The sequence below is a fragment of the Hylobates moloch genome, unplaced genomic scaffold (genome assembly GCF_009828535.3).
Source record: "Hylobates moloch isolate HMO894 unplaced genomic scaffold, HMol_V3 SCAFFOLD_21, whole genome shotgun sequence".
NCBI classification, from domain to species: Eukaryota; Metazoa; Chordata; class Mammalia; order Primates; family Hylobatidae; genus Hylobates; species Hylobates moloch.
Genome location: NW_026652296.1, coordinates 13,560,369 through 13,586,872, shown reverse-complemented (window position 1 = coordinate 13,586,872; position 26,504 = coordinate 13,560,369). Strand labels below are relative to the sequence as shown.

The 26,504-nt window shown below is 46.9% G+C and overlaps 1 protein-coding gene across 30 annotated transcripts in view; it reads right to left on the bottom strand.

Annotated features, from left to right (window-relative positions):
- Positions 1–2,009: 2,009 nt before the first annotated feature.
- Positions 2,010–26,504, bottom strand: part of ZMYND8 (zinc finger MYND-type containing 8) — a 166,205-nt gene continuing 141,710 nt past the window's right edge. For 20 of the 30 annotated variants that reach the window (XM_058433169.1, XM_058433168.1, XM_032142858.2 and 17 more), the window contains 7 exons: positions 22,699–22,779; positions 20,165–20,243; positions 17,204–17,443; positions 13,909–14,069; positions 12,865–12,931; positions 5,273–5,356; positions 3,278–3,541 (listed from right to left, as the gene is read on the bottom strand). In XM_058433169.1, coding sequence (XP_058289152.1) covers positions 3,405–3,541; positions 5,273–5,356; positions 12,865–12,931; positions 13,909–14,069; positions 17,204–17,443; positions 20,165–20,243; positions 22,699–22,779 — 849 coding nt within the window. In that variant the 3' untranslated portion in view covers positions 3,278–3,404. Of the gene's footprint in view, positions 3,542–5,272; positions 5,357–12,864; positions 12,932–13,908; positions 14,070–17,203; positions 17,444–20,164; positions 20,244–22,698; positions 22,780–26,504 lie in introns of all 30 variants that reach the window. The other 10 variants (XM_032142871.2, XM_032142887.2, XM_032142882.2 and 7 more) reach the window with 2 other exon arrangements.

Below are 26,504 nucleotides of genomic sequence, written 5' to 3'. Positions count from 1 at the left end.
CAGAGATAGCACCTCCTTCACCCAGCTCACATTCAATTGGGACACACAGGAGAAGTTATAAAACCCCACACCCTTTGCTCAGGGATATGAAGAAAACATTGAGGGCATGAGGGCCAGTGGGCAGGTGGCTATTTCAGAAGTGACATCTGAAGAATCAGGTGCCAGCCACAGAAGAGGGTGTCAGGTCAAAGGAGCAGAGAGTGCAGTCAAGACAAGAAAGGCAGGAGCTGAAAGAAAGAAGACAATGGATGAGCCCTCGTAGCTGTGGCCCCTCCTCTCTCTGGTCTTCAGGATGAAATGAGATAACAGAGGGAAGGTACACACACATGCCCAGGAACAGGAAGCTAACATTCTTCTCACTTAAAAAAATGACTTGGAGGCTGGGCGCGGTGGCTCACCCCTGTAATTCCCAGCACTTTGGGAGGCCGAGGCAGGTGATCACCTGAGGTTGGGAGTTCTAGACCAGCCTGACCAACATGGAGAAACCTCATCTCTACTAAAAATACAAAATTAGCTGGGCATGGTGGTGGATGCCAATAACCCCAACTACTCGGGAGGCTGAAGCAGGAGAATCGCTTGAACCTGGGAGGCGGAGGTTGAGGTGAGCCAAGATCGCGCCATTGCACTCCAGCCTGGGCAACAAGAGCAAAACTCCGTCTCAAAAAAAAAAAAAAAAAAAAGACTTGGGAGGCCAATGTGGGTGGATCACCTGAGACCAGGAGTTCGAGACCAGCCTGGCCAACATGGCGAAAACCCCATCTCTACTAAAAATACAAAAATTAGCCGGGCATGGGTGGTGGGCGCCTGTAATCCCAGCTACTCGGGAGGCTGAGGCAGGAGAATTGCTTCAACACGGGAGGCTGAGTTTGCAGCGAGCTATCGCACCACTGCACTCCAGCCTGGGCAATGGAGACTCTCTCTCCCAAAAAAGGCAAAAGTCCAGGTGCCATAGCTTACACCTGTAATCCCAGCACTTTGGGAGTCTGAGGCAGGCAGATCACTTCAAGTCAGGAGTTCAAGACCAGCCTGGGGAATATGTGAAACCCTCATCTCTGACTAAAAATACAAAAAAATGAGTCAGGCGTGGTGGTGCACGTCTGAATCCCCAGCTACTCGGGAGGCTGAGGCACCAGAATTGCTTGAACCTAGGGGGCGGAGATTGCAGTAAGCTGAGATTGCGTCACTGCACCCTAGCCTGGGCAACGGTGCGAGACTCCGTCTCAAAAAAACAAAAAAATAATTTGTAGACAGTCTGTCTTCCTGTAAAGAATGAGGCCCACCCTGACAGGGCTCCTGTGCCCTGCTCACCATCTGTCCCCAGTAATTGAAATTGTGCATGGCTCATGACAGGTCCCCTATAATACTTGAGTAACTGAGTGATTGTTGTCCCCATTAGGATGCAAGTTTGATGAAGGCAGGGACCTGACTCCTTGATGGCACCATGGGATCCTCAGTGCCTGGGCAGTGCCTGACGCGATGCGTGTTTGCTGATTGGCACAAATGAATTTATACCCATGCAGGCCAACCTCCCCTGCCAAGACATGTCATGTCTTGGCCCTTGGCACAGGAAGGGGTTTGTGGAGATCTTTTCTGGGGAGTTACTGGATTGCAGAGAAGGAACGCTGCTGCCCAGGAAACCAAACCTCAGCCTTTCAAGCCAGCTTCATTCTACTCATACCCTGTGCACCTCCAGCCAGGCCCAGAGCCATGGACCAGGGCACCTGCGAGGGGCTGGGATCCTTGCTGCCCACGCGAGGCCTGTTAGCTCGGCCTCCCTACAGGCTTCAAGAAGACAACTCCCTCCTCTCCCAACTGTTTGACGAGGACTGGCATGGGAAGCACCCACTAGGGCCCATTCTCTCCAGTGTGCCCACCACCTGGCTGACGGCTCTTCTGGTTTGGTCTAAACTGGACACCCATCCGACCAATGAAAATTGAGAGGGACCATATTTTCAACAAAAAAGCATATAGTGTGAGTCTACTGGCTCAGTCACAAAGAAACACCACCATCAAAAAGATATTTAAGTTTAATACAAATTTTATACAAAGAAAATGTGAAAAAATACTTCCATATGCTAAAAGCAATTATGCTTCACAAATAAGGCCAGCTAGGCTATTTTTTTTTTTTTTTTGACAACTGCAATTCACAAATGTTCTTTTTCTCCTGTTTTCTTCTAATACTCTCTTATTTCTTCTCTAATATGGGTAACTAGCTGGAAACTGTACAGTTCGCATCCTCTTAACAATGAAGAGAAAGTAAACAAGACTAAAATGTACAACAAAACGTACTGGAATGATATCGTACAATTAATTTTCTCATATACATACATCACCTTTTGCTTTTTCATCAATGCTTTTTGTTTTACACAACATACAAAATGGCTCTACAGCATACGTAGTGTACGGACAGCATGATGGGCCTTGCTTTCTCTCATACTGCCTGTGTTTCATGCTTACATAAAAACGTGAAATTCCATCATATAAATAATACGTACATGCTTCATCCCAGACTCAAACGTCCTCTGCGTGCACCTTGCCTTTGAGTCCTTGCTTCCAAGAAGCACAGCATCTCTGACCAAGTGTGTGAGTGTGTTTAAAGGAACCACAAAGCAAAAATTAGATTTCTCTTTTTTTTTTTTTTTTTCTCAGAGTTCATGATCCTAAGACTTTCTATGTTCTCCTCTCCTGTGACTGAGCTGAGTGGGGCTTGTTTCTGTTTCTCTTCTGTAAACAAGGATATTGTTTTTTCCCTTTTAGGAGTAGAGTCATCATTTCAATCACATGAAATAAACTAGCTTCTCCGGAGAGCTTGCGTTTTAAGAACGTCGTTAACGCAGTAGCTGAAAGGAGTCAACGGCTTGATGGGATGGAGTCTGTGCCGAAACTCCCGATCCCAACATGCTGTGTACGGACACACGAGTGAAAACGGTTCGCCCTCCCCTGGATATCCAAGGATGAGGACGTGAGTGTGAAAGTGGTCCCCGGGCCCAGTATCCATTCCATCGTGTGACAGACAGGCTAACTGACCATCCCTTCTCCAATACCAAAACATTCTTTTTGTTGTTGGGGTTGGTTGGTTGGTTTTTTTTTTTTTAATTGTTTTTCTTTTTCTTTTTATAAGTTAATACAAATATAAAAAGGGGAAGGTCCTCTAGGTTCAATGACATCCACAAATTGTACATTATTTACACCAAAAGCACAGGGCTCGTGTGGGTGAACAGTCTGCAGTCAAAGCCGGGTGTCCTGTAGTGTAGCAGCCCCCGCGCCAGGGGCGCAGGCTCAACTGAGGGTTCTGTCATTCTCAAGTCTGAAAGTGGCTGTTCTCCTGCCTTTGTTGTTTCTTCTTTTCCTGGCGTCTGGGTTTTTCTCCCAATGGGGTGGCTGGTTTGTGTCCCGATTCACTGCTAGTCCCAGAAGGTGTCCAGCCGAGACTCTTTCGGGAGGAGGCTCTTCGTGCTGGTACTGGTGTTGTGCTCGGAACGTGTCGATCCCCTCTTCTCATCGCTGCTGCTCCAACTGGATTTATTACTCCGTGAATGGTCTGAGGAGGAAAACCAATGTGTTCAGCATGCCTGCACACCTGCGCCTGAGCATAACTATCCTGCAATCTGACCTGCCCCCTCCTGCACAGGAAGCCACCTTCCCCTCCCCACTGACGGTTCAAACACTGCCACCGCTGACTGCCCTACATCTGTGGGTCTGTAGAACAGAAAGGTAGAACAACTTATTTTTTAGGATTTAACAACAGCCGGTTGAAAAAACGGTAGGGTGTCATGCTCACAGAGAATAAAGACTTGTGGGAAAGGTACTGAACTGCCAAGGAAGGCATCTCTTGTGCCGTGTCTGGAACTGTGTACCCTTACTACATCACTGAACGACACCATGCACTTCTGGGTCCAACCTTGGCCCCTGGAGAAAGACACAGAAATTTGGCATGCAGTCTACTTCCGTTAGTGGGATTTCTTTTATCAATGTATAGGCAACTTGAAAAATGGACTTACAACCAAATCACACTTGTCCACCCAAGGGAGAGGATCATAAAGGAGAAGAATGGTTAAGTCCACCTGGGAACACACACCCACTGACTCCCGGTAAGGACAAGCTTATGGGTGACTGAAGGATTCAGAATCAGAGTAAGACCTAGGATGGCTTCAAGGACACATGGACAAGGAGCTGAGTAGTGACTGAGTCAGAAATAAGTGAAGAAGCTGAAGGAAGAGCCGAATGAGGTTGTCTGTGAAGAACACTTTAGCCAACAGCCCAGGTCTGCAGGCTCTGCTAGATGGCTGACTGGAGAAACCTTCCAGCCAAGCCCTAAGATCCCATCACATCCTGGATCATTTACTAAGTTCAGACAGACTGGGACAGAATTATTTTTTAATTTCTTAAGGTGAGTGATAATGTTTGGTTGAAAGAGGTTGAGGGCAAGAGTGGAGTGGGCCAAGGAGGGGACCATGCTACTACCTAGGGGGGCTGCATTTCTTACTGCCTGGTAAGAAGGCATGCGTGGGTAATCATGAATTCTGGAAGATAAGCAGTGAAGAGAATGACAAAGATCTCCAAAGTCATGTAGTTACTCAGGAGAGAACTCTTCTTAGTCACGTGCATCAGTGACCAAAAGGGAGCAATACTATGGTAGGCAGAGCTGGGGGCAAGGGCGGAGTCTTCTTAACAATCCTCAGTCTGCCTTCTTATGCCTTCTTCCCTTAGCCGCCACGCCTATCTTTTAGTTCTTCGGAAGGACTCTGGGAAGTGATGCAGTTGGTCATCCCCGTCCGGGAGAAAATCCTACAGTGATGTCGTCAAACCCCATCAAGTCCTTCCAGCTCTGGTGAGGGCAGAGACCACCAGCGGGTACTGGAAGAAATAGGACCAGGGGCAAGCTGAGTTCAGTATCTCTCTCCCAGAACCAGGCTGGCCAACGGAGGGATCTGCAGGCCCTCACTCCTCATATGGAGAGGACACGGGACATTGGCTGCCATAGCCAATCACCACAGGAGGGAATCGGTGTTCATCTAGGACCCTTTATGAAAAGAGCGAGGACGATCTCTGTCAAGAAGCCAGGCCACATGCTCGCTCTCATTTCCTAATGCGGTTTGTGATGGCGACCAGAGGCACAGCGAAGAAGAAACGTTGCAAAGGAAGACCCACGACTCAAAAGAACAGGAGAAGACACACCCACAAGAAAAACACACACGGACACACACAGAACAAGTCTTCTGCATGCCAGGAAGAAGCCCCGGCAGCTTTCGTAAGACAGGGTCATACTTACACTTCTGGGCGGGGTAGTTGGGGTGCGGCTGGTGGTCTGTGGTGGTTGGGGCATAGGCAGGTTGCTTGTCACACCTTTTGCTAACTGAAGAGATAGCACAGGTAGCCTCAGAGTCTGTCAGAGAGCTGCAATTCCGCACAACCCCAAGTGCTTACTATTTTTGTTCATCAACAGGCTACTGTTATTAGAACCAGTTGGCACCTTCATTCATGTCACCATTGTCCAACTTTAATGCAAGCACAGGAGACTAAGTATCTTTAAAAATGCATATCAAACCACAAACAGCATCACTGGACACAGCACAGCATTACAGGTAGGAAATAAGGTATACAATGACATAAAAGCAACTCAACATTTTGTAAGCCACAAATTCTCAGAACCACTAGCTCTGCCAATAGCCTAATTCAACCATGGGAAACGGAGGCGGGCACTAGAAACATGCTAAGGTTGAAGGCAGCACCCGAGAAAGCCAGACGATTTGAGGCAATAACTCATCAACTGCCCACAGTGATAACAGAATAGGGAGGAGAGGATGGAGAAGGCACTCGTGATGAGGAGGACTTAAGGAAGGGGCTCCAGATGAGGTGGCAAGTAAGCTAAATTTTCAGCTATGATGGTAGCACACCAACAAATCACCTCTGAAATCAAAGAGATGATACAGTAAGAAGTTTCATAGGAAAACAATTGAAAGTAAGATCAAAAGAAAAAATAGAAACTCCAGGAAAAAGTAAGGCTATAAAAGAATGGAAATATAATCACAGTACACTATGTGACTCTGCCATAAATGATATGGTCATAATCATATAAGTAAGAATTGTCACACTGCAACTTTTTGGACTAAGCCAACAGACAAGAGTGAGGCTTAACTGCAATTATAGAACAGAATGCACATGTTCTCAACCTTGACAATGGGAAACTCACAGGACAGGTGGGAAGCCTGGCTATGACAGGGGTGGGAGAGGTAAGGAGAAGATGGGCTGCCAAAAGAGGGGTCAAGAGATACTGTCTGTAGCAGACAGAACAAAAGAGCTAAGGAGGGCAAGTGTTTCACTGGAGCAAGGTAGCACACAAAATAGTAACCTCAGTAGTGTGGGAAGAGGAAGAGGAGAGTAACTCTCATCTTTTAAAGCTGGAAGTCAACAAACAATATCCAAAGATAAAGTCAAGAAACAGAGGTATAGGCAAGTACATTATTTATTAGTAAGGAGGTAACAGGAGGACCAGAATGAGCAGTGTAAACTGGAACTAGGAAGAGTTTTCCCCTGCACTATTTTCTTCTCTGCAACTCTATGCATATATAGCTTTAACTGAAAGCTTAAAATGAAAAGACGAACAGGAGAGAACCATGCCCACACACTAAGGGAGCTCATACCCCTAACTAAAATTCTCTCTCTTCCAACTAAACTTAGATGTACTGTCCTAGTACCTGATGCACATAAATAGCTCAGAAGCCTTGATGTTTTTAAAACCCATGTTCCTTCTAGATATGTCACGTGTGCTGTCACCAGAAAGCAAGTGCTGGCAGAAGTAAAGTGAGATGGATGAGGAATTAATTAGAAGGGGATCAAAACTAAGTAAGTCTTTCTGCTTTGACGTGACCTGTCAACACAAACTGCTTTGGTGAGAAAATCAGGAAGACTGAGAAGACTGAAGGCTGCATTCCCGCACAGACCCCTGCAGCCTCCCTGCAGCTTCTCACTCACACTCTCAGAATCACTGCAGCACTGACTACAAAACGCACTTTTTCCGCCACTTTCTGACCATGGGCTCCATGGTGCTCTCACTGTGCTGATGTGACTCTGGCTCAGCCTCTTTCCAAGTCCTAAATGTCGGACTAAATCTCTTGTTTTTGAGACACGGTCTCACTCTGTCGCTCAGACTGGAACGCAGTGGTGCAATCTCAACTCACTGTAACCTCCGCCTCCTGGGTTCAAGCAATTCTCATGCCTCAGCCCCCTGAGTAGCTGGGATTACAGGGGTGTGTCACCACGCCTAGCTAATTTTTTGTACTTTTAGTAGAGATGAGTTTTCACCATGTTGGTCAGGCTGGTCTTGAACTCCTGACCTCAAATGATCCACCCACCTTGGCCTCTCAAAGTGCTGGGATTATAGGCATGAGCCACCACGCCTGACCTAAATGCAGGGCTAAATCTCTTTTAGTGTAGCCCTGGGTGCACCTCAATCTTTATCCAAACCCTGGAGAGGAGGCCCTTTCTGACATGAAGATACCACGATTCTAGCCAATCTGGTCATCTTTTAAGAAAAAAGTCTCTGCTGCTGACCACGGTGGCACATGCCTGTGATCCCAGCTACTCAAGAGGCTGAAGTGAGAGAATTGCTTGAGCTCAGGCCAAGTTCAAGGCCAGCCTCGGCAACAAGGCAAGATCCTATTAGGTTTCAAAACAACATTTAGAATTTAAAATGTCAGCCAGGCCTGGTGGCTCATGCCTGTAATCCAAGCACTCTGGGAGGCCGAGGCGGGTGGACTGCCTGAGCTCAGGAGTTCAAGACCAACCTGGGCAACATGGTGAAACCCTATCTCTACTAAAATATAAAAAATTAGCTGGGCGTGGTGGCGTATTCCTATAATCTCAGCTACTCAGGAGGCTGAGGCAGGAGAATCACTTGAACCTGGGAGGCAGAGGTTGCAGTGAGCCAAGACTGCACCACTGCACTCCAGCCTGGGCAACAGTGTTAAGACTCTATCTCAAATAATAATAATGTCCATGACTGTTAATGGCTTAGGGGGATGGTGGAGTATCAGAATAGAAACTGTATCATATCAGCAGCGGAGTGTGTAAAGAAAGGGAAATGGAGACAAAAAATGAAACAACTTTTTTTTTTTTTTTTAAATATGAGGTCTCACTCTGTTGCCCAGCTGGAGTGTAGTGGCTATTCACAGGCACTCACTGCAGCCTCAAAACTCCTAGGCTCAAGTAACCCCCTGCCTCAGCCTCTCCAAGTAACTGGGACTACAGGTGCACCCTAGCTCTAGAATAACAACCCTTGAAGAGACATCTAACTGGGTTGAGGAAGGAGACAGGACAGGTCTTAAGTTGTGCCACTGAATATGGTAACCACTACAATAAGATACAATGTTAAATTCCATTCCTCAGTCGCCCTAGCCACAGTTCAAGGCTTCAGCAGCGACATGTGGCTAGTGGCTACCATAGTGGACAGTGCAAATGTAAGAACATGGCCATTGTCACAGAACGTTCTATTGGAGATGCAAGGTGTCAAGGAAGGCACTTGGAGATAGATAAGGATATTTAAGTGCCTAGGAAGAAAAGCAGTACAGAGTGAAAAATCTGGCTGCCGAAAGAATGCAGATGCCTTTGAATGGCAGGAGGGAAGGACAGAGCACACCATGGAGGCCCTGCAAAGGGCAGAGGAGCAGCCCTGAGCACCCAGGGGTGGTGACACAGGCAGAGATACAGGGAGGTCCAAAACAGAGCAGAGAACTTGAGAAATCGCCATCATGGACGATGGAATCCTGATGAAAAAAAAAAAAAAAACTGAGGTCACAACACAGGCCTCTGGCTAGGCACGGTGGCTCATGCCTGTAATCCAGCACTTTGGGAAGCCAAGGCGGGTGAATCACTTGAGGTCACGAGTTCAAGACCAGCCTGGCCAACACAGTGAAACCTTGTCTCTATTAAAAATACAAAAAATTAGTTGGGCATGGTGATGCACACCTGTAATCCCAGCTACTCAGGAGGCTGAGGCAGGAGAATCACTTGAATTGAGGAGGCAAAGGTTGTAGTGAGCCAAGATCACGCACCTGCACTCCAGTCTGGGTGACAGAGCGAAGACTCTGTCTCAAAAAAAAAAAAAAAAGGAACACAGGGCCAGGCCGGGCACAGTGGCTCAAGCTTGTAATCCCAGCAATTTGGGAGGCTAAGGCACGCGGCTCACCTGGGGTCAGGGGTTCAAGACCAGCCTAGCCAACATGGTGAAACCCCATCATCTCTACTAAAAATACAAAATTAGCCAGGTGTGGTGGTGCATGCCTATAATCCCAGCTACTCAGGAGGCTGAGGCAGGAGAATCACTTGAACCCAGGAGGTGGAGGCTGCAGTGAGCCGAGATCATGCCACTGCACTCCAGCCTGGGCAACAGAGTGAAGACCCTGTCTCAAAAAAGTAAAATTAAAAAAGAACACAGGTCTCTGAGGACAAAAAGTATTAATAAAAGAAAAACAGATATTGGAAAGATGATCAGGTAGAAGAGAATCTTTGCTTCTGAGGTTAGTGACCCAGATTTGCGTGTGTGATGAGACAAGTTTGTGTTCTTGTGTAACATTCTCCAGTTAAGCACTGAGGCTCAGGTGCAGGTAAATCAAAGGTGGAAAGCTGAGGTTCATCCAAGGTGGGGTTTTGCCAAATGGACATGCTAGGAAAACAGGAAGGGCCTGGGAGACTGGGTTGTATTAGCAATGGTACTGCATGGAAATTAAGCTGGGTAAGGAGGTGGGAAGGAGGGAGGTATAGAAACAAGAGAGTTAGTAGAATTCGATGAGGAAAAAAAGGCCACATCTGCACCCTGAAGTTTCCTAGAGATCAGTGCCTTATTAGCAGAGCCACACACAAGTGCCATTACTCAGTCATTTTTGAGTTACAAAAGCAATTTTATAGGGGTCCACCCAAGTATACCTGACATATGGTTGCAAGCATGAGTCTGGATTGCAAAGCTCAGTTGGCTGCATATGGTTGCAAAGCTCAGTCCTTGTTAAAAAGAGAATCAAGAAATATGAGAGATGCTCAAGACATCTCAGTATCAAACTGAGCCTGTTCGAAGGGGAAGTGGAGAGAGTTGCTTTTTCAGTAGGTGCTTTCGTCATATTTAATGCCAAGTTCATATCCTCCCTAAAGTCAGCTCATGTTACTCCCTCTGACTGTGCCCCCAAATCCCACCCACCCATCTTTCAAAGCATGAGTCTGGAGAGATCTGAACTTAAGTCTTGGCTCTCAGAATTACTCATTGAGTTACTTGGGCATCTGAGTTAATGTCTCTGGACCTCAACTTGCTCATTTGTATAATGGAAATACTAACTATGCTCTCACAGACATTGGGAATAAACATGATAAGGTGTGTAAGTGCTTCATGCTCTTCAGTAGCACCAAGAGCTGCTCTTCTGACTTCCTTTGAAACTCCACGAAAACAGGCATTTATCTGCCTTATTCAGAAAAACTGCCCCTTCTTCCCCCTGCTCGCCCCCCTCTTCCTCCCACCATTTACTAGGGCTTCTTGCCTCCTCTCCTTTCCACTCCCTGGGACAGTGTGCCTCAGGTCAGGAGTCAGCAAACTATGGCCAGATCAATGCCTGTTTTTGCAATTCAAGTTTCATTGGCACAAGGCATACGTTTGTTTATATATTATCTATGTCTACTTTCACACTACAACGGCAGGGTGAGCAGCTATGACAGGGACCATGTGGCCTGCAAAACCTAAAATACTTACTAAATGGCCCTCTATGGAAAAAGTTTCTTGACCCTGGTCTAGGTAATAGTCCTGCAGCTCGGAATGGAATACGATGCCTCTCCCAACTACCTTCCTGTATGCCACCCTCCTGACGCCGCCAACAGACTCCTGCCAGATTCATCCTACCATGGCATCATTCATCTTCTCAGATGCCATTTCAATCAAGCCACTTTGAGGCTCCAAAACCTTAACAGCACCCCTCTGTCTGAAATGGTGTTTCCTTAACTTGGACCTTCCTCACACCACTTGTGCCATTTCGACACATCCATGGTCCTCTTACATATTGCTTAGTTCATGTTTTTATTTTAAACTTATGTAACTTAGGTAAATAAATAAACTTTTATTGTTAACCAACAAAAAACACAAAACCAATAAAATCTGTTAAGTCAAAGGCAACTCCAAAAATGAATGTAATGAAAACCTTAAATTAAAAGTTCTAGGGTGGGGAGCATGCTGCTAAAATCTAGAGTCTGCTCAGTCTTTATTAAAAAGAGAATCAGGAAATATGAGAGATGCTAAAGACATCTTAGCACTAAACTGAGCCTGTTACAAGGGGAAGTGAAGAGGGAGTTGCTTTTTCAATAGGTGGTTCAGTCATATTTAATGCCAAGTTAACATCCTCCCTCCTAAAGCAAGCTCATATTACTCCCTCTGACTGTGCCCCCAAATCCCATCCAACTTTCAAGGCCTAGCCCCTTTGGGAAACTGTTCCCAGCCCCTAACAATGGACATCACTTCTTCCTCCATGCACTCAATATGCAGAAGTGGAATGAAATGTTTGCTTTTCAGCTCAAGAGAATCATCAGTGGCTCACGCTTGTAATCCCAGCACTTCCGGAGGCAGAGGCGGGAGGATCATTTGAGGTCAAGAGATCAAGACCAACCTGGACAACATGGCAAAACCCTGTTTCTACAATTTTTTTTTCTTTTGAGACAGAGTCTAGCTTTGTCTCCCAGGCTGGAGTGCAGTGGCACGATCTCGGCTCACTGCAACCTCCACCTCCTGGGTTCAAGTGATTCTCCTGCCTCAGCCTCCCAAGTAGCTGGGATTACAGGCGCATGTCACCACGCCCAGCTAATTTTTGTATTTTTAGTAGAGACGGGGTTTCACCATGTTGGTCAGGCTGGTCTCGAACTCCTGACCTCGTGATCCACCCGCCTCAGCTTCCCAAAGCACTGGGATTACAGGCATGAGCCATTGCGCCCGGCCTACAAAAATTTTTTTAAAAAATTAGCCGAGTATGTGTCCCTATAGTCCCAGCTACTTGGGAGGCTGAGGCAGGAGAATCACTTGAGCTTTGGAGGCGGAGGTTGCAGTGAGCTGAGATCACACCACTGCACTCCAGCCTGGGCGACAGGGCAAGACTCTGTCTCAAAAAAAAAAAAAAAAAAAAACATCAGGCAGAAAGGTCCTGGAGCTGTGGTGCCAGGCAAAAACCTTGAATGAAGTAAAACTGTCTTCCACCAGGAAGGCAACTTCTCCGAACCCTTCTGGAATGACCCAAAACTGCTTTAAGAAAGTGCAGGAAAAAGATTCTTTGGGCTAGGGAAGGAAGACAGCTCAAACCCCACAGAAGAAAAACCCTAGATGTCAAGTCTCAGAAAATTTTCCCAAATCTGCTTGCCAGGTTATTCTCCAAAAGGAAAGGATTTAACAGAAAGATCATCCACCTAAGCACTGCCTTCAATTCTCAAAGGCTTGAGTGCCTTCATCCACCATATGCAGGTGTCAGAACCTCAGAATAAAATCTTACAGTGTCATTTACCGTTCTCATTTCCCTGAGACAGGAAAAAAAAAAAAACAACTTCCCAATCCAAATGCACTTCTTCTACCCTACCCCAGGTCAGCAACAGAACTCTCTGTCCAAATGGAGTTTTATGTGGATCCCCAGTAAATACAATAGGTAATACCGATCAGTTTGAAGAGGTACCTGAAAGTTAACATGCTCAGCTACCCCCTCACCCCCACTGACCCACCCCAGGCACCCCTAAGGATCCATAATCGTTTGGAAACCACTGGAATAAACCCTTCAAATTCTCCCTGACAAAATGGCTCCCCATCTGCCCATCTGAAATGTGAAAGCACCGTTCGCCCACCAGGGGGCAACATACCAGAGCCTTGGTTGGAGCCTAAGAGAATGGAGGAGGGCGTCTCTCTGGAGCCAGAAAGGTCAAGGGTCTAGAAATACAAAAAGAAAAAGATGGACTCAAGGCACTGAGGCTAATGTTGTCCCCACAGGGAAATCCAGGGAGTCATGGGGGTGCTCATCGCTGCCCCCAAAGCATCTCAGTGTCCTCTGCCTGGCACGGTCAGGTGGGAGTGATGGGCACAGGGCGGCCAGGTGGCCAAACCCCAGGTACCATCTCCCACACTGAACAGGCTGGAACGCAGCACCAGGGTGGCCCCTCACTCTACCCTAGAACATTCACTGTTTCCTAAACTCCACTCACTAACAGACCCCCCCTCCAGATTTTTGCCATATCCAAGGAGAAAGTACATTACTTCAAAATTCTATCAGTCCACTTTTAATTCATGCTAGCCTCTGACTAGGTAATACTATCAGTTAAACCAACGTGTTTTAACTGACAGTCTAATGATTTTCTTCCTAATACGCAATGAAATAGATATACAATGACTAAAAATGTAAAAAACTATATACTCATGAAAATAGTCTTTGCATACCATTAATGTCACATACATCACACCCTGGCAAACAAGGAGGTGAAACCTTCGTGGCCCAATAGGACAGCCACTAGCCACATGTGGCTACTGAAATCTCAATTAATTAAAATTAAATAAAACTGTAAAATCAGGTCCTCGGTCACACTAACTGCATTTCAAGTGCTCAAAAGTTGCATGTAGCTAGCAGCTACCATTCTGGACGGGAGGTACAGAACATTTCCATCATCGCAGAAAGTTCTCCTGGACAACACTATTCTACACTTTGAGGGTCCCCAGGAGAGAGTACTGGGGAGCAGTTGCCAGGTCCCACACACGCCGGCTCAGGATACATGTTCCCACACATCCGCTGGAAATTCTGGCACACTGTTAAGCCTCCCACCACATGGAACTTTCAGGGCGGCAGACAGGGGGTCCTAAGTCCACTTGACACAAAGGGTAGATGTCACTAGCCAAAGGCACAGGGGGATCCTCACCGAGCCACTGTCCTTGCTTTTCTCAGCTGACGTCTCCTTCTCTTTGGAGGCGCTGGCCGTTTCTGAAGGTGCTGACTGTGTGCTCGAGGAGCTCCCCTGGGACGACTTATTTAGTGTTTCTGTGTTCACCTCAGCATCCGCTTCCTGCTGAGGAGCAGTAGCTGGGGACAAAGGAGAGAGACGCCACATATACACAGAGTACGATGATTTTGAAACATGCATGGAGCCCCGCCCTGCACCCAGTGGCACCCAAGGCTCAGCCCTACCCAGGGTGTAAAAGTGCAGGCTCAAAGGGGCCGGATTGCCAGTTTTCCAGAAGCTGGAATTCCAAATTTTAACGTAAACATGCTGAGACGGAGTCTCGCTCTGTCACCCAGGCTGGAGTGCAGTGGCACGATCTCAGCTCACTGCAACCTCTGTCTCCCGGGTTCAAGTGATTCTCTTGTCTCAGCCCACCAAGTAGCTGGGACTCAGGTGCACGCCACCACGTCCGGCTGATTTTTGTATTTTTAGTAGAGACGGGGTTTCACCATTTTGGTCAAGCTGGTATTGAACTCCTGACCTTAGGTGATCCACCCACCTCGGCCTCCCAAAGTGCTGGGATTACAGGCTTGAGCCACCGCGCCTAGCCAACACGTTGATTTTTAATGGTTAGCAATTCAAGTTTTATTAAATCATTCTGGAGATGAAAGTATATTCTTGGAACAAACAAAGCCCATCAACAAGAGCCAACCTGTAACTGCTGATTTAGAGTTACTCTATCTAGTCATTTCTAGGTGGAGACCTGTATTTTTAGCCCCAGAGACTTTCTTCCTTCTAAGGCGGGACAGGAAAACCACGTGAAAGATGACATGCTGTCAGAGGCCCAGAGAATCTGGAGATGGCAGAAACTTGGACACATAGAAACACAAGGCGTTTGGGGCCGGGCACCGTGGCTCATGCCTGTGATCCCAGCACTTTGGGAGGCCGAGGCGGGCAGATCATGAGGTCAGGAGATCAAGACCATCCTGGCTAACATGGTAAAACCCCGTCTCTACTAAAAAACACAAAAAATTAGCCGGGTGTGGTGGCGGGCGCCTGTAGTCCCAGCTACTAGGGAAGCTGAGGCAGGAGAACGGCATGAACCCAGGAGGTGGAGCTTGCAGTGAGCTGAGATCGCGCCATTGCACTCCAGCCTGGGAGAAAGAGCGAGACTCCGCCTCAAAGAAAAAAAAAAAAGAAAAACAGGGCGTCTGGGAGGAATTTAGGAAGAACAGATGTAATTATGTCACAAAAAAAGGAAAGCTGAAGGACATTTTGGCCATCTTGGCAAAACAGCAAAAGGCTCATCAGACACATTCCAGAACAGAGGGAAAACACAAAGAGACTTTACTCCAGTAAGAGACCAAAAGTCTCTACAAAGAAGATATCTCCCTACAGACTAAAGAACAGGGCAAGGTATTCTCCAATTTTGCCGTTTAAAAAATAATAAAATAACAGATCTGTCTAGAGCAAGAGCTGGCAAGCTAGTGCTGCCTGTTTCATTGGCAGACAGCCACATCCATCCATTTACATATCATCTATGTCCATCCATTTACATATCATCTAAGACTGCTCCTGCACTGCAACAGCAGAGTTAAGTAGTAGCAACAGAAACCACATGGCGTACAAAGCCTAAAATATTCACTCTCGCCCTTCACAGAAAAAGTTTACCAACCCCTGGTCAAGCTTCTCATACTTGAGTCATTTACATACCACCTTTGCAAATTTTGCCAATCCGCAGACATACTACCTTATTGTATTTTTTTTTTTGAGACGGAGTCTTTCTCTGTCCGCCAGCCTGGAGTGCAGTGGCGCGATCTCGGCTCACTGCAGGCTCCGCCTCCCGGGTTCATGCCATTCTCCTGCCTCAGCCTCCCGAGTAGCTGGGACTACAGGCGCCCGCCAACACGCCCGGCTAATTTTTTTGTATTTTTAGTAGAGACGGGGTTTCACCGTGTTAGCCAGGATGGTCTCGATCTCCTGACCTCGTGAGCTGCCCGCCTCGGCCTCCCAAAGTGCTGGGATTACAGGCTTGAGCCACTGCGCCCGGCCACCTTATTGTATTATTTATGTGACACTTGAAATTCTTTAAAATGGAAGTGTTTAATTCCAACCATACAAAGCTAGTATCATTTGCCACAAATAAAAGCTAATGGTAAAAAATAACTTACAGGCTGGGCGTGGTAGCTCACGCCTGTAATCCCAGTACTTTGGGAGGCCAAGAAGGGCAGATCACTTGAGGTCAGGAGTTCAAGACCAGCCTGGCCAACATGGTGAAACCCTGTCTCTACTAATAATACAAAAATTAGCTGGCCATGGTGATGTGTGCCTGTAATACCAGCCACTTGGGAGGCTGAGGCAGAAGAATCAGTGGAACCCAGGAGGCGGGGTTGCAGTGAGCCAAGATCGTGTCACTGCACTCCAGCCTCGGGGACAAGAGCAAAACTCTGTCTCAAAATAATAATAATTTATAAAATATTATTGATGCCAGGCGCAGTGGCTCATGCCTATAATCCCAGCACTTTGGGAGGCCAAGGTAGGTGGATCACCTGAGGTCAGGAGTTAAAGACCAGCCTGACCAACATGGAGAAACCCTGTCTCTACTAAAAATATAAAACATTAGCTGAGCATGGTGGCGTATTTCTGTAATCCCAGCTACTCGGGAGGCTGAGGCAGGAGAATCGCTTGAACCCGGGAGGCGGAGGTTGCATTGAGCCGAGATCACGCCACTGCACTCCAGCCTGGGCAACAAGAGCGAAACTCTGTCTCCAAAAAAAAAAAAAAAAAAAAACCCGATAAATTCTAACTAGATAGTGCTTCCTGCTGGAAGCTCTAGGCCTGGGGACTGCTTGTTCTATGTTGGAAAGGGTGATTACAAATATTACAGCAGTGTCAAAGACAGGTTAGTTCCAAACCAACACTTTTTACTTAACAAAGAAATTGGGAATCCATATTATCTAAAGCCACAAGTCCATTACTGCCAAAAAAAAAAACACAGTGTCTCAACTTCAGTACTACTGACATTTTAGGCCTGAGAAGAGATCAAGGGTTCTGCAAAGATCAAAGGTTCAAAATGCCCACGGCTCAAGTTTTAGCTACGTGCCGGCACGCTGCTCACCTGTGTGTAAGACACACAGTTGTTTTTGAGTGAAAGTGACCAGAAGCCAGACAAGCTCCCTTGTCAATTAGCCCTGAGACCCCTGAGGTCCACAGGGGAGACACCAATGCCAAGCCACTGCAGCCCAGGACGGGAGGCAGCCCCACAGGGCATTACCTGACTGGGTGCAGGACTTCATGTGCTCAGGCCAGTGGGCTTGCTGGCAGGGGTAGTCACAGTAGCTGGTGTTCCAACAGCAGTAAAAGATGGCCTCCTTCTTGCAATTGGCGCACCACTGCTTCTTCTTGGTCTCATCCACCGCCTGCTGCTTCTCCAGCTCCAGCTGCTTCTTCACCTCGGCGATGAGCCGGTCCCGCTCCTGCTCCAGGCTCTGCCGCATCTCCGCCATGGTCAGCTCTGGTGGAGGAGGCGAAGAACACTGCTTATCACCTGACCCCAGCCCGGGGTGTGGGATTATTCCTGCCCCCAGATTCAGGCAGACGTGGATGCAAGACCTGGCTGGGAGAAGCCCTGGCTGTGTGCCCGTGGGCAATAACCTAGCCCGAGTCTTCATCTGTAAATAGGGCATTCATCATAGCGACCAGATGGTGCTGCCTGTTGAAAGTGGACATGAGGTGCCCAGCGTGGACATAACTGCAGCCCCAGAGGATTTTCAACACCAGACTACATTCTGGGAATTCCTCAAAGTAACCCTTGAAACAACAGCCACCAAAACTCACTTTCCATCCTATTATTCATTAACATAAGCCTTTTCCCCCTATCAATCAAATACCTATACAGCACCCACTACATGAAGGCACTGTTCTAAGAACTTTGTAAATATTAACTCATATAACCCTCATCCTAATAATCCTACGGGGTAAGTACTTCTACCCCTTTCACAGATGAGGAAACTGAGGCAAACAGCTAGCTGGGCCTAGAACTCAGGCATGCTTTCTTGTAGGCATCTCCTGTGGCATTGGATCCAGTTGGGACTGTGGTTGATGATTATACTAACAGGACAACTATGAACCTACTCAGTCTACCAAGATTTCTCTAATTTTACTTCAGACAGTTAAGTCCACTGGTAATTCATTTAGGAGTGACCTGCAGGCTGTAATAAAAGAAAAACAGGCCGAGTGCGGTGGCTCATGCCTGTAATCCCAGCACTTTGGGAGGCTGAGGCGGATGGATCACCTGAGGTCAGGAGTTCGAGACCAGCCTGGCCAACATGCTGAAACCCCGTCTCTGCTAAAAATACAAAAATTAGCTAGGCGCGATGGTGTAATCCCAGCTACTTTGGAAGCCGAGGCAGGAGAACTGCTTGAACCCAGGAGGCAGAGGTTGCAATGAGCCGAGATCATGCCATTGCACTCCAGCCTGGACAACAAGAAACTCCATTGACAAGGGAGGGGAAGGGAGGGGAGGGGAAGGGAGGGGAAGGGAGGGGAAAGGAGGGGAGAGGGGAGGGGGGAGGGAAGAGGAGTGGAGGCAGGGAGGGGAGAGGAGCGGAGGGGGGCAGGGGAGGCGATGGGAGGGGAATCGTCCCTCAATTCCTCCAAATACTCTTCCTGAACTTTATAAAGTAAAATTAACCCCTCATATAAAGAAGTTAACTACTTGTGGCCAGACAGAACCTTTGAGTCAATCTAACTACCTTTAATTAGGGGCCTGCAAACCATACCTAAGTTTTGGCCAGCCCACAGGTAATTTTTTCAAATGTGCAGTCAACACATAAAAAGAAAAGGATTTTATGAAAGTAAGATTCCCTGATTTTATTAGAAAAACAAGAAGTGGTGGCAGGGGCAATGGATCACATCTGTAATCCCAGCACTTTGGGAGGCTGAGGTGGGTGGATCGCTTGAGGCCAGGAGTTTAAGACTAGCCTGGCCAACATGCTGAAACCCCGTCTCTACTTAAAGTACAAAACTTAGCAAGGCATGGTGGTGCACGCCTGTAATCCCAGCTACTCGGGAGGCTGAGGCATGAGAATCACTTGAACCTGGGAGGCAGAGGCTGCAGTGAGCTGAGATTACATCACTGTACTCCAAACACGGGAAACAAGAGTGAGTCTCTGTCTTAAAAAAAAAAAAAAAAGGGGGGGGAAACGAGAAGAAGCAACGACACCCAAATCAGCATCCAGAAAGAATGAACCAAGGGCTCCTCTCCAGGGGCTCTGAAAGGATTCATGTCTGCAAGGTGTGACTTAGATGCAGACCACAAGTGAGCAGGTAGGCACACCTGGGCATGGGTCCTCAACCTAAGAGTTCTCCTGGCTGCCAGCAGCCTATCTGATCTGATACTATATAAGGGGCTGAAGCAATCGCTTCTACCTTTGGGGAAAAGCTTATCTCTACAGAACGACAGGCCAAAACATCTGTCAATCCAATCCAGGGACCAATGAAGTATCTTTCTCTGCACTGAGCCGTGCACAGGAAGCATCCAGATATTGTTAAAGTGCCCAGCATTCCATGATGAACAGGGTGAAGAGTGCCCAGACTTGAACTGTGGCCGTGTGACTTTGAGTAACTTCCTCAACATGTCAGTTTCTCCCCTTGAAAACTGGGGATATGTCCACGGCATGCGAGTGTGAAAAAAAGAGAAGGAAAACCAGGGATATAACAGATCCCTTTATCACAACAGTTTGTGTAATGAAATTAGTTAAGTTCACTGCAGCCTCAACTTCTCAGGCTCAGGTGGTCCTCCTTCCTCAGCCTCCCGAGAAGGTGGGACCACAGGAGCGCACCACCAGGCCCAGCTAATGGTTTAAAATTTTGTGTAGAGATAGGGTTTTGCCAGATTACCCAGGCTGGTCTTGAACTCCTGGGCTCAGGTGATCCTCCCATCTGGGCCTCCCAAAGGGCTGGAATTACAGGTGTGAGCTGCCGTGCCTGACCAATCCTCATTATTTTATTGTTGAGGGTGGTGTTCTGAACAGAGGAAAGGGGGGCTCCCACCAACACCCGCTCTTACACCTGGTTTCTCCAGGCCCAGACTCTCAGGATTCTGTGGTCTCCCTACAAGTCATACAATTCAAGCCTAGTTTTAATTGCACTCACATCTCGGCTTGACTCCAGAGGTGCAAAGAAGTTCACACCCAAAACCCTCCTCAGTCCAGACCAGTGTGCCAGGTCTTACCCAAGTTGTGTTTCATTTCGGAGAGCTCTTGCTGGTGCAGCCACTGGAGCTTCTCTATCTCGATCCTCAGCCTGCGAATCTGGAAGAGGGAGAGTGAGCGTCTTCAAAAGCTGTCTCATGCAGTTCACCAGCAGGGCTCAGAAGCTCAACCATGGCTGGCTGTGAGGGGTATGGGAATCATGCTAACCTTCCCACAGCTATAGTCCAGAGAGGTGATCACCGGTGGGTGAACCCAAATTCACCAGAAACACTGGTTCAGAAAACCAAGTATAAACAGGCCATGGATTCCAAGAAATACTGGCACAAGGGAAAGCCACTTAAAGTGACAAGGACCAGACTTTCATATAAATAATATATTAAGGGTTATTTAGGATTTTGGTCTATAAATATGAAACAAATACAAAGATAGCTGGATTTTCACTCTTACATAACAACATTTAGGTGGTGGGATCCACACTTATTCACCTGAAATTCTAAAGCCTGACATCTCTGAAAACCAAAGGGTATTTCTGGGCAGGGGAAGTGTAACTTTGGAGCCAAACTCATTTGGAAGGGAAAATAAACAAACAAACTCGACCTGATCTGATGGGAAACTAACTAAACAGTGTTTTGGCCAGGTGTGGTGGCTCAGGCCTGTAATGCTAGCACTTTGGGAGGCCAAGGTGGGCAGATCACCTGAGGTCAGGAGTTTAATCAAGCCTAGCCAACATAGAGAAACCCTATCTCTACTAAAAATACAAAAATTAACCGGGCATGGCGGTGCATGCCTGTAATCCCAGCTACTTGGGAGGCTGAGGCATGAGAATCATTTGAATCCAGGGGGCGGAGGTTGCAGTGAGCCAAGATCATGCCACTGCGCTGCAACCTGGGTGACAGAACAAGACTCTTCTCAAAAAAAAAAAATTTTTTTAATTTAAAAAATAATAATAAACAGTGTTTAATTATCATAGTAGTTCTTAACTGGGGCAATTTCAAGTACTCTCCCCTGTCATGAGAATGTCTGGAGTCATTTGTGGTTGTCACAATTGAGCAGTGTTGCTGGCAGGGATACTGCTCAACATCCTACAATGCACAGGGCAGCCCCACAACAGAAATTATCAGGTGCAAACGTCAGTATAGCTAAGGCCGAGAAAACCTGATTTATTCACGTAGTGTGAACAATCACATTTCATTGCAGAAATGGTGTCTCTAATTGTGGGGGGCTGCATATTATAACCTCTCTAAAATCCAAAAAAAAATTCTGGCATACATCCGGACCCCAGGTTTCAGGTGAGATATTATGAACCCGTATTTTCAACCACACACCAATTCTTACAACATATACAAAGAAGAATGAAGCTGTTTCTAAAGCATTATTTTTTCCCTTCTTATTTGATGTCCAAAGCATAATCACAAAGGTCATACTTGCAAAACTATTCAAGGGGATTCATTGATTTTTCTTGGGGCCTCTCTTAAATCTTTGTATTCACATTGTCTTCTGTTGAAGGGACCACCAGGTTGCCTTCCTAAAGATCTTCTCCTCTTCGTCTGAGCACCAGCCTAATGCTGCCAAGTCCTAAAAGGTCAATAGCTCTGCAAAGGATTCCCACAGTTCTCCAACGTCACCTTAAATGACCTCTGTAAGTCCTGCCACTTGTCATTTCACCTGATAACCCGTTTGCATCTGGCCTACACTATACCATCCACAGACAGCCGGCAAGTGGCCCACTCTCCAAGCCCTGATAGGGAATTAGCCTAAAGGGGAAGTTCAGGGAGGTATATTTTTATAAGTGGACGCTTTATAAGTGGATAGCTTAATTTTTTTTTTTTTTTTTTCCCTTAAGAGACAGGGTCTCATTCTGTCTCCCACGCTAGAGTATAGTGGCACAATCACGACTTACTGCAGCCTCAAACTCCTGGGCTCAGGCAATCCTCCCGCCTCAGCTTCCTACAGGAACACACCACCATCTCCTGCTTGTTTTTTTAAAAGTTTTGTAGAAACGGGGTTTCACTATGTTGTGCAGGCTGGTCTCAAACTCCTGGCCTCAAGCAATCCTCAGCATTCCCAAAGCGCTGGGATTACCACAACTTCCCAAAGCGCTGGGATTACAGCCACCATGCCCAGCCAGTGAAATGTCTTAACCACTTTCTTCTCTACACAATCACATAATTATGGAGACTCCAGTACACAAATTATTGAACAAGAAGAAGCACTTGTATTAAAAAGTCCAAACTTACAGAGAAGATTCAGGAGCCAGTTTTACACGAAGCAAAAAGAACCGGTGTCCAGTTTCACCAGTAGGTTAACTGAAGCTCTGATTTTGGCTGTTTTATTAGAAATGAATTGAACACACAAAGCAGGGCATGTCTCCACAGCCCCAGCCGTCTGGCTAAAGGAAAAAATACCCCCATCAACAATCACAATCAGTAGAGCCAGCTTAGTGACCAAGCCAGGACCCAAGAGGGGTTTCCAGAGAAGCTTCTTCATGGTACCACCTTTAAAGCAGCCCATAAAACACTCTGAGCAAATAAGAAATTCATGTGTCATCTCTGACCTCAGCTATTGTGCTTCCAGTAGTGTTTTTAGAAAGATCGTTGTATATTTCTGTCATTGTTCCTTTTATTGCGTCCATCATCTGAAAGATAAAAACAGAAACAATTCAGCTGATCACTTCTTGGAGGCTTTTCCTGGTGACAAATACTTAAAATCTATCTGTATAAAGCAGAGGTTCTCAACTCAGGGCAATTTTGTCCCGCATGAGACACTGGGCATTTCTGGTTGCCATGACAGGTGCAGGAGCGAGGAGAAGGAGTTGCTACTGGCATCTACAGGGTGGAGGCAGAGACGCTGCTAAACTTCCTACCTAAACCATGCTAAATGCACAGAAGGACCCGCACAAAAAAACAATGACCTAGGCTGGGCGCGGTGGCTCACGGCTGTAATCCCAGCACTTTGGGAGGCCGAGGCGGGTGGATCACGGGGTCAGGAGATCGAGACCATCCTGGCTAACACAGTGAAACCCCGTCTCTACTAAAAATACAAAAATTAGCCGGGCATGGTGGCGGGCGCCTGTAGTCGCAGCTACTCAGGAGGCTGAGGCAGGAGAATGGCGTGAACCCGGGAGGCAGAGCCTGCAGTGAGCCGAGATCGCTTCACTGCACTCCAGCCTGGGCGACAGAGCAAGACCCCATCTCCAAAAATAAATAAATAAATAAAAAATAAAAATGACCTATGAGCCCAAAATGTCACTAGCACTGAGGTCAAGAAACCCCAGCATTAACGGGGTAAAAATTTCCAACAAATTTCATGTATCGCATTGTGGTGCCACTTCATAACCATAAAGCTAGTTTCCATACCCACATAAAGCTAGTTTCCATACCACAGTTTGGCTGAAACTGGAGAGGCCAAATTTGGCCCCCAGATATGTGGTGGGTTTTTTTTGTTTTGTTTTGTTTTGAAGATGGAGCCTCGCTCTGTTGCCCAGGCTGGAGTGCAGTGGTGTGATCTTGGCTCACTGCTACCTCTGCCTCCAGGTTCAAGCGATTCTCTGCCTCAGCCTCCCAAGTAGTTGGGATTACAAGCACACACCACCACACCCAGCTAATGTTTTTTCTATTTTTGGCAGAGACGGGGTTTCACCATGTTGGTCAGGCTGGTCTTGAACTCCTGACCTCAAGTAATCCACCCACCTCGGCCTCCCAAAGTGCTGAAGCCACCGTGCCCGACCCTCAGATGTCTTTTATTTGGCCAGCACAGTAGGTTCGAGAGAGGGATTACTTTGTTTTGGTTTTCATTATTTCCCCTCAAAAAACCAGTACCGCTTTATTGAGGTATATGCATATACTATACCATTCATTCATTTAAAGTATACAATTCAATGGCTTTTAGTACCTCAGAGTTGTGTATCTATCACCACAATCATTTCATTACCCCGAAAACAAAATCCCACCCCCCCGGCCTCAGTCTTCCCTCTCGGTATCCCATCCCCGCCTCCCTCACCCCGACAACCACTGATCTGCCTTCTGTCTCTCTGCATTTGCCCAGTCTGGACATGTCATATAAATGGAATCACACAACTCAAGGTCCTCTGTGACTTGCGCATCCGTGCTGCAGCAGGCAGCGGAACTTCATTCCTTTTTATAGTCCATTTTATAGATATGGCTGGTTTGTCATTTTAATGCCTTCAGTCAGGACACTGTCTTTGCGGCTCATTTCCCATCTTCTTTTTCTTTAACTATCTGACCCCTGAAGGCATCAGCCAGTTGGTGACATCAGCTAAGGTCCCCGCAGCAGGCACCCAAGGATTTGCTGACTGAGTATGTTCGTAGAAGGAATTTCTCTTCTACCTTCCACCTGCCAGCTGACGCTTCCCCCATCACAGCAGAAAGAGGAGGAGACAAGAGATCAGGCTCTGTCTCAGGCCTGGCTTGACTGGTGCTGGGTCTCTCCAGTGCTTTCTAGATGCCCCAATTCAGGGAGAAGGTGAGACAAAGAGCAGCCTCGTATCTGATGCCTCACTATCCATTGCCTCTAAGCCTCGGTTTTCCCACAAAAAAACAAGAACTGCATGCCCCCCTGGTAGGGTGTGCACGAGGATTAAATGAAAAAAGCCACGCAAAGACTGTGGCTCATTACCTGCCACAGAGTAAGTGTTCATAAAGAAATACCCATTCATCTTGTTTTTAAAGAAAAAGAAATTCATGTAAGTATGCAATTGCGTAATTGCTGCCAACCCCCAAAATAGTAGGCCCCAATTCACCCCAAAATGGAGTAAAATGAATAAAATCTCTGTTGAGATTTCCGCTCCCGGCTTGCTGCAGAGCCCACACCAGGCCGTTGCCAGCAAAAACACTCTGTGCTTTCCACAGCTTTGCAGCCCTCCTGCACTTGCCTCCTTGCTCTGTTGCACCCACCGTGTCCATTTTAAAAATTACAACTAAATGGCTTTACAAGAAAACTTTAAAAAGTGGGTGAAATTCAATACATTGCTAATGTAATGGTCACATTCCATTTCAAAGATATCATGCATTCGTGGACTGCCTTTTACTCTTAACTTCCAAATATAGTAAAGACTTCAACGTCGGTAAAGAACACCACTTTGCCAAAACACACAGAACTGCGTCTTCCACTCCAGGTCAACTCAGAGACAGGAAAAGTTCATCAGCTCCCAAAAAATGTCACTGTGTTCATTTTTTTTGAACTTCAAAGAAAACACCTATCAAAAAAGTCATTCCCGGATAGGCACAATGGCTCACGCCTATAATCCCAGCACTTTTGGGAGGCCGAGGCAGGCGAATCACCTGAGGTCAGGAGTCCGAGACCAGCCTGGCCAATATGGTGAAACCCTGTCTCTACTAAAAATACAAAAGTTAGTCAGATGTGGTGGTGGGCAGCTGTAATCCCAGCTACTTGGGAAGCTGAGGCAAGAGAATCGCTTGAACCTGGGAGGCAGAGTTTGCAGTGAGCTGAGATCACACCGGTGCACTCCAGCTAAGAGTGAGACCTTGTCTCAAAATAAATAAATAAATAAATAAAGTCTTGCTGGAAGTGTCAAGGGGAGCTAGGGGCTGTGCTGCATGCCTGAAGTCCCAGCTACCTGGGGAAGCCAAGGTGGGAGGGTCGCCTGAACCCAGGAGTGGCCAGCCTGGGCACCTGGGTTAGACCCTATCTCTAAAAAAAAAATTTTCTTTTAGTAATTTTTTAAAGAACAAAGGGGATGCAGAAGGTAACAGAATTAAAATGGCCGCAGGAGCTGAGAAAACAGCCTTCCTGTGAACCACTAATCAGATCCACTCAGCAGGTCTCAGCTTTCCCATTCATAAGCAAACAGCTGGGACCAAATCAAGGGAAGGTATGTAAGGACAACCGAAGGTAGAACAAGAGATCATTCAGGCAAAACCAGACACCTACTTAAATCGCTAACAAAAAAAATTACCTGCTTCAATTCTCTAATAATCCTACAGGTTGCTTCAGCAAGAAGTCTCAGTTTGATGCTGTTATGCCTTTAACACTTTCACGACAACCTCCCCCATGTTTTTTTTTTTTTGAGACAGAGGAATTTCGCTCTGTCCCCCAGGCTGGAGTGAAGTGGTGCAATCTCAGCTCACTGCAACCTCCATCCCCTGGGTGCAAGCAATTCTCCTGCTTCAGCCTCCTGAGTAGCTGGGATTATAGGTGCCTGCTACCACGCCGGGCCAATTTTTGTATTTTTAGTAGAGATGGGGTTTCACCATGTTGGCCAGGCTAGTCCCGAACTCCTGACCTCAGGTGATCCACCCGCCTGGGCCTCCCAAAGTGCTAGGATTCCAGGTGTGAGCCACTGCACCAGGCTTTTTTTTTTTTTTTTTTTTTTGAGACAGG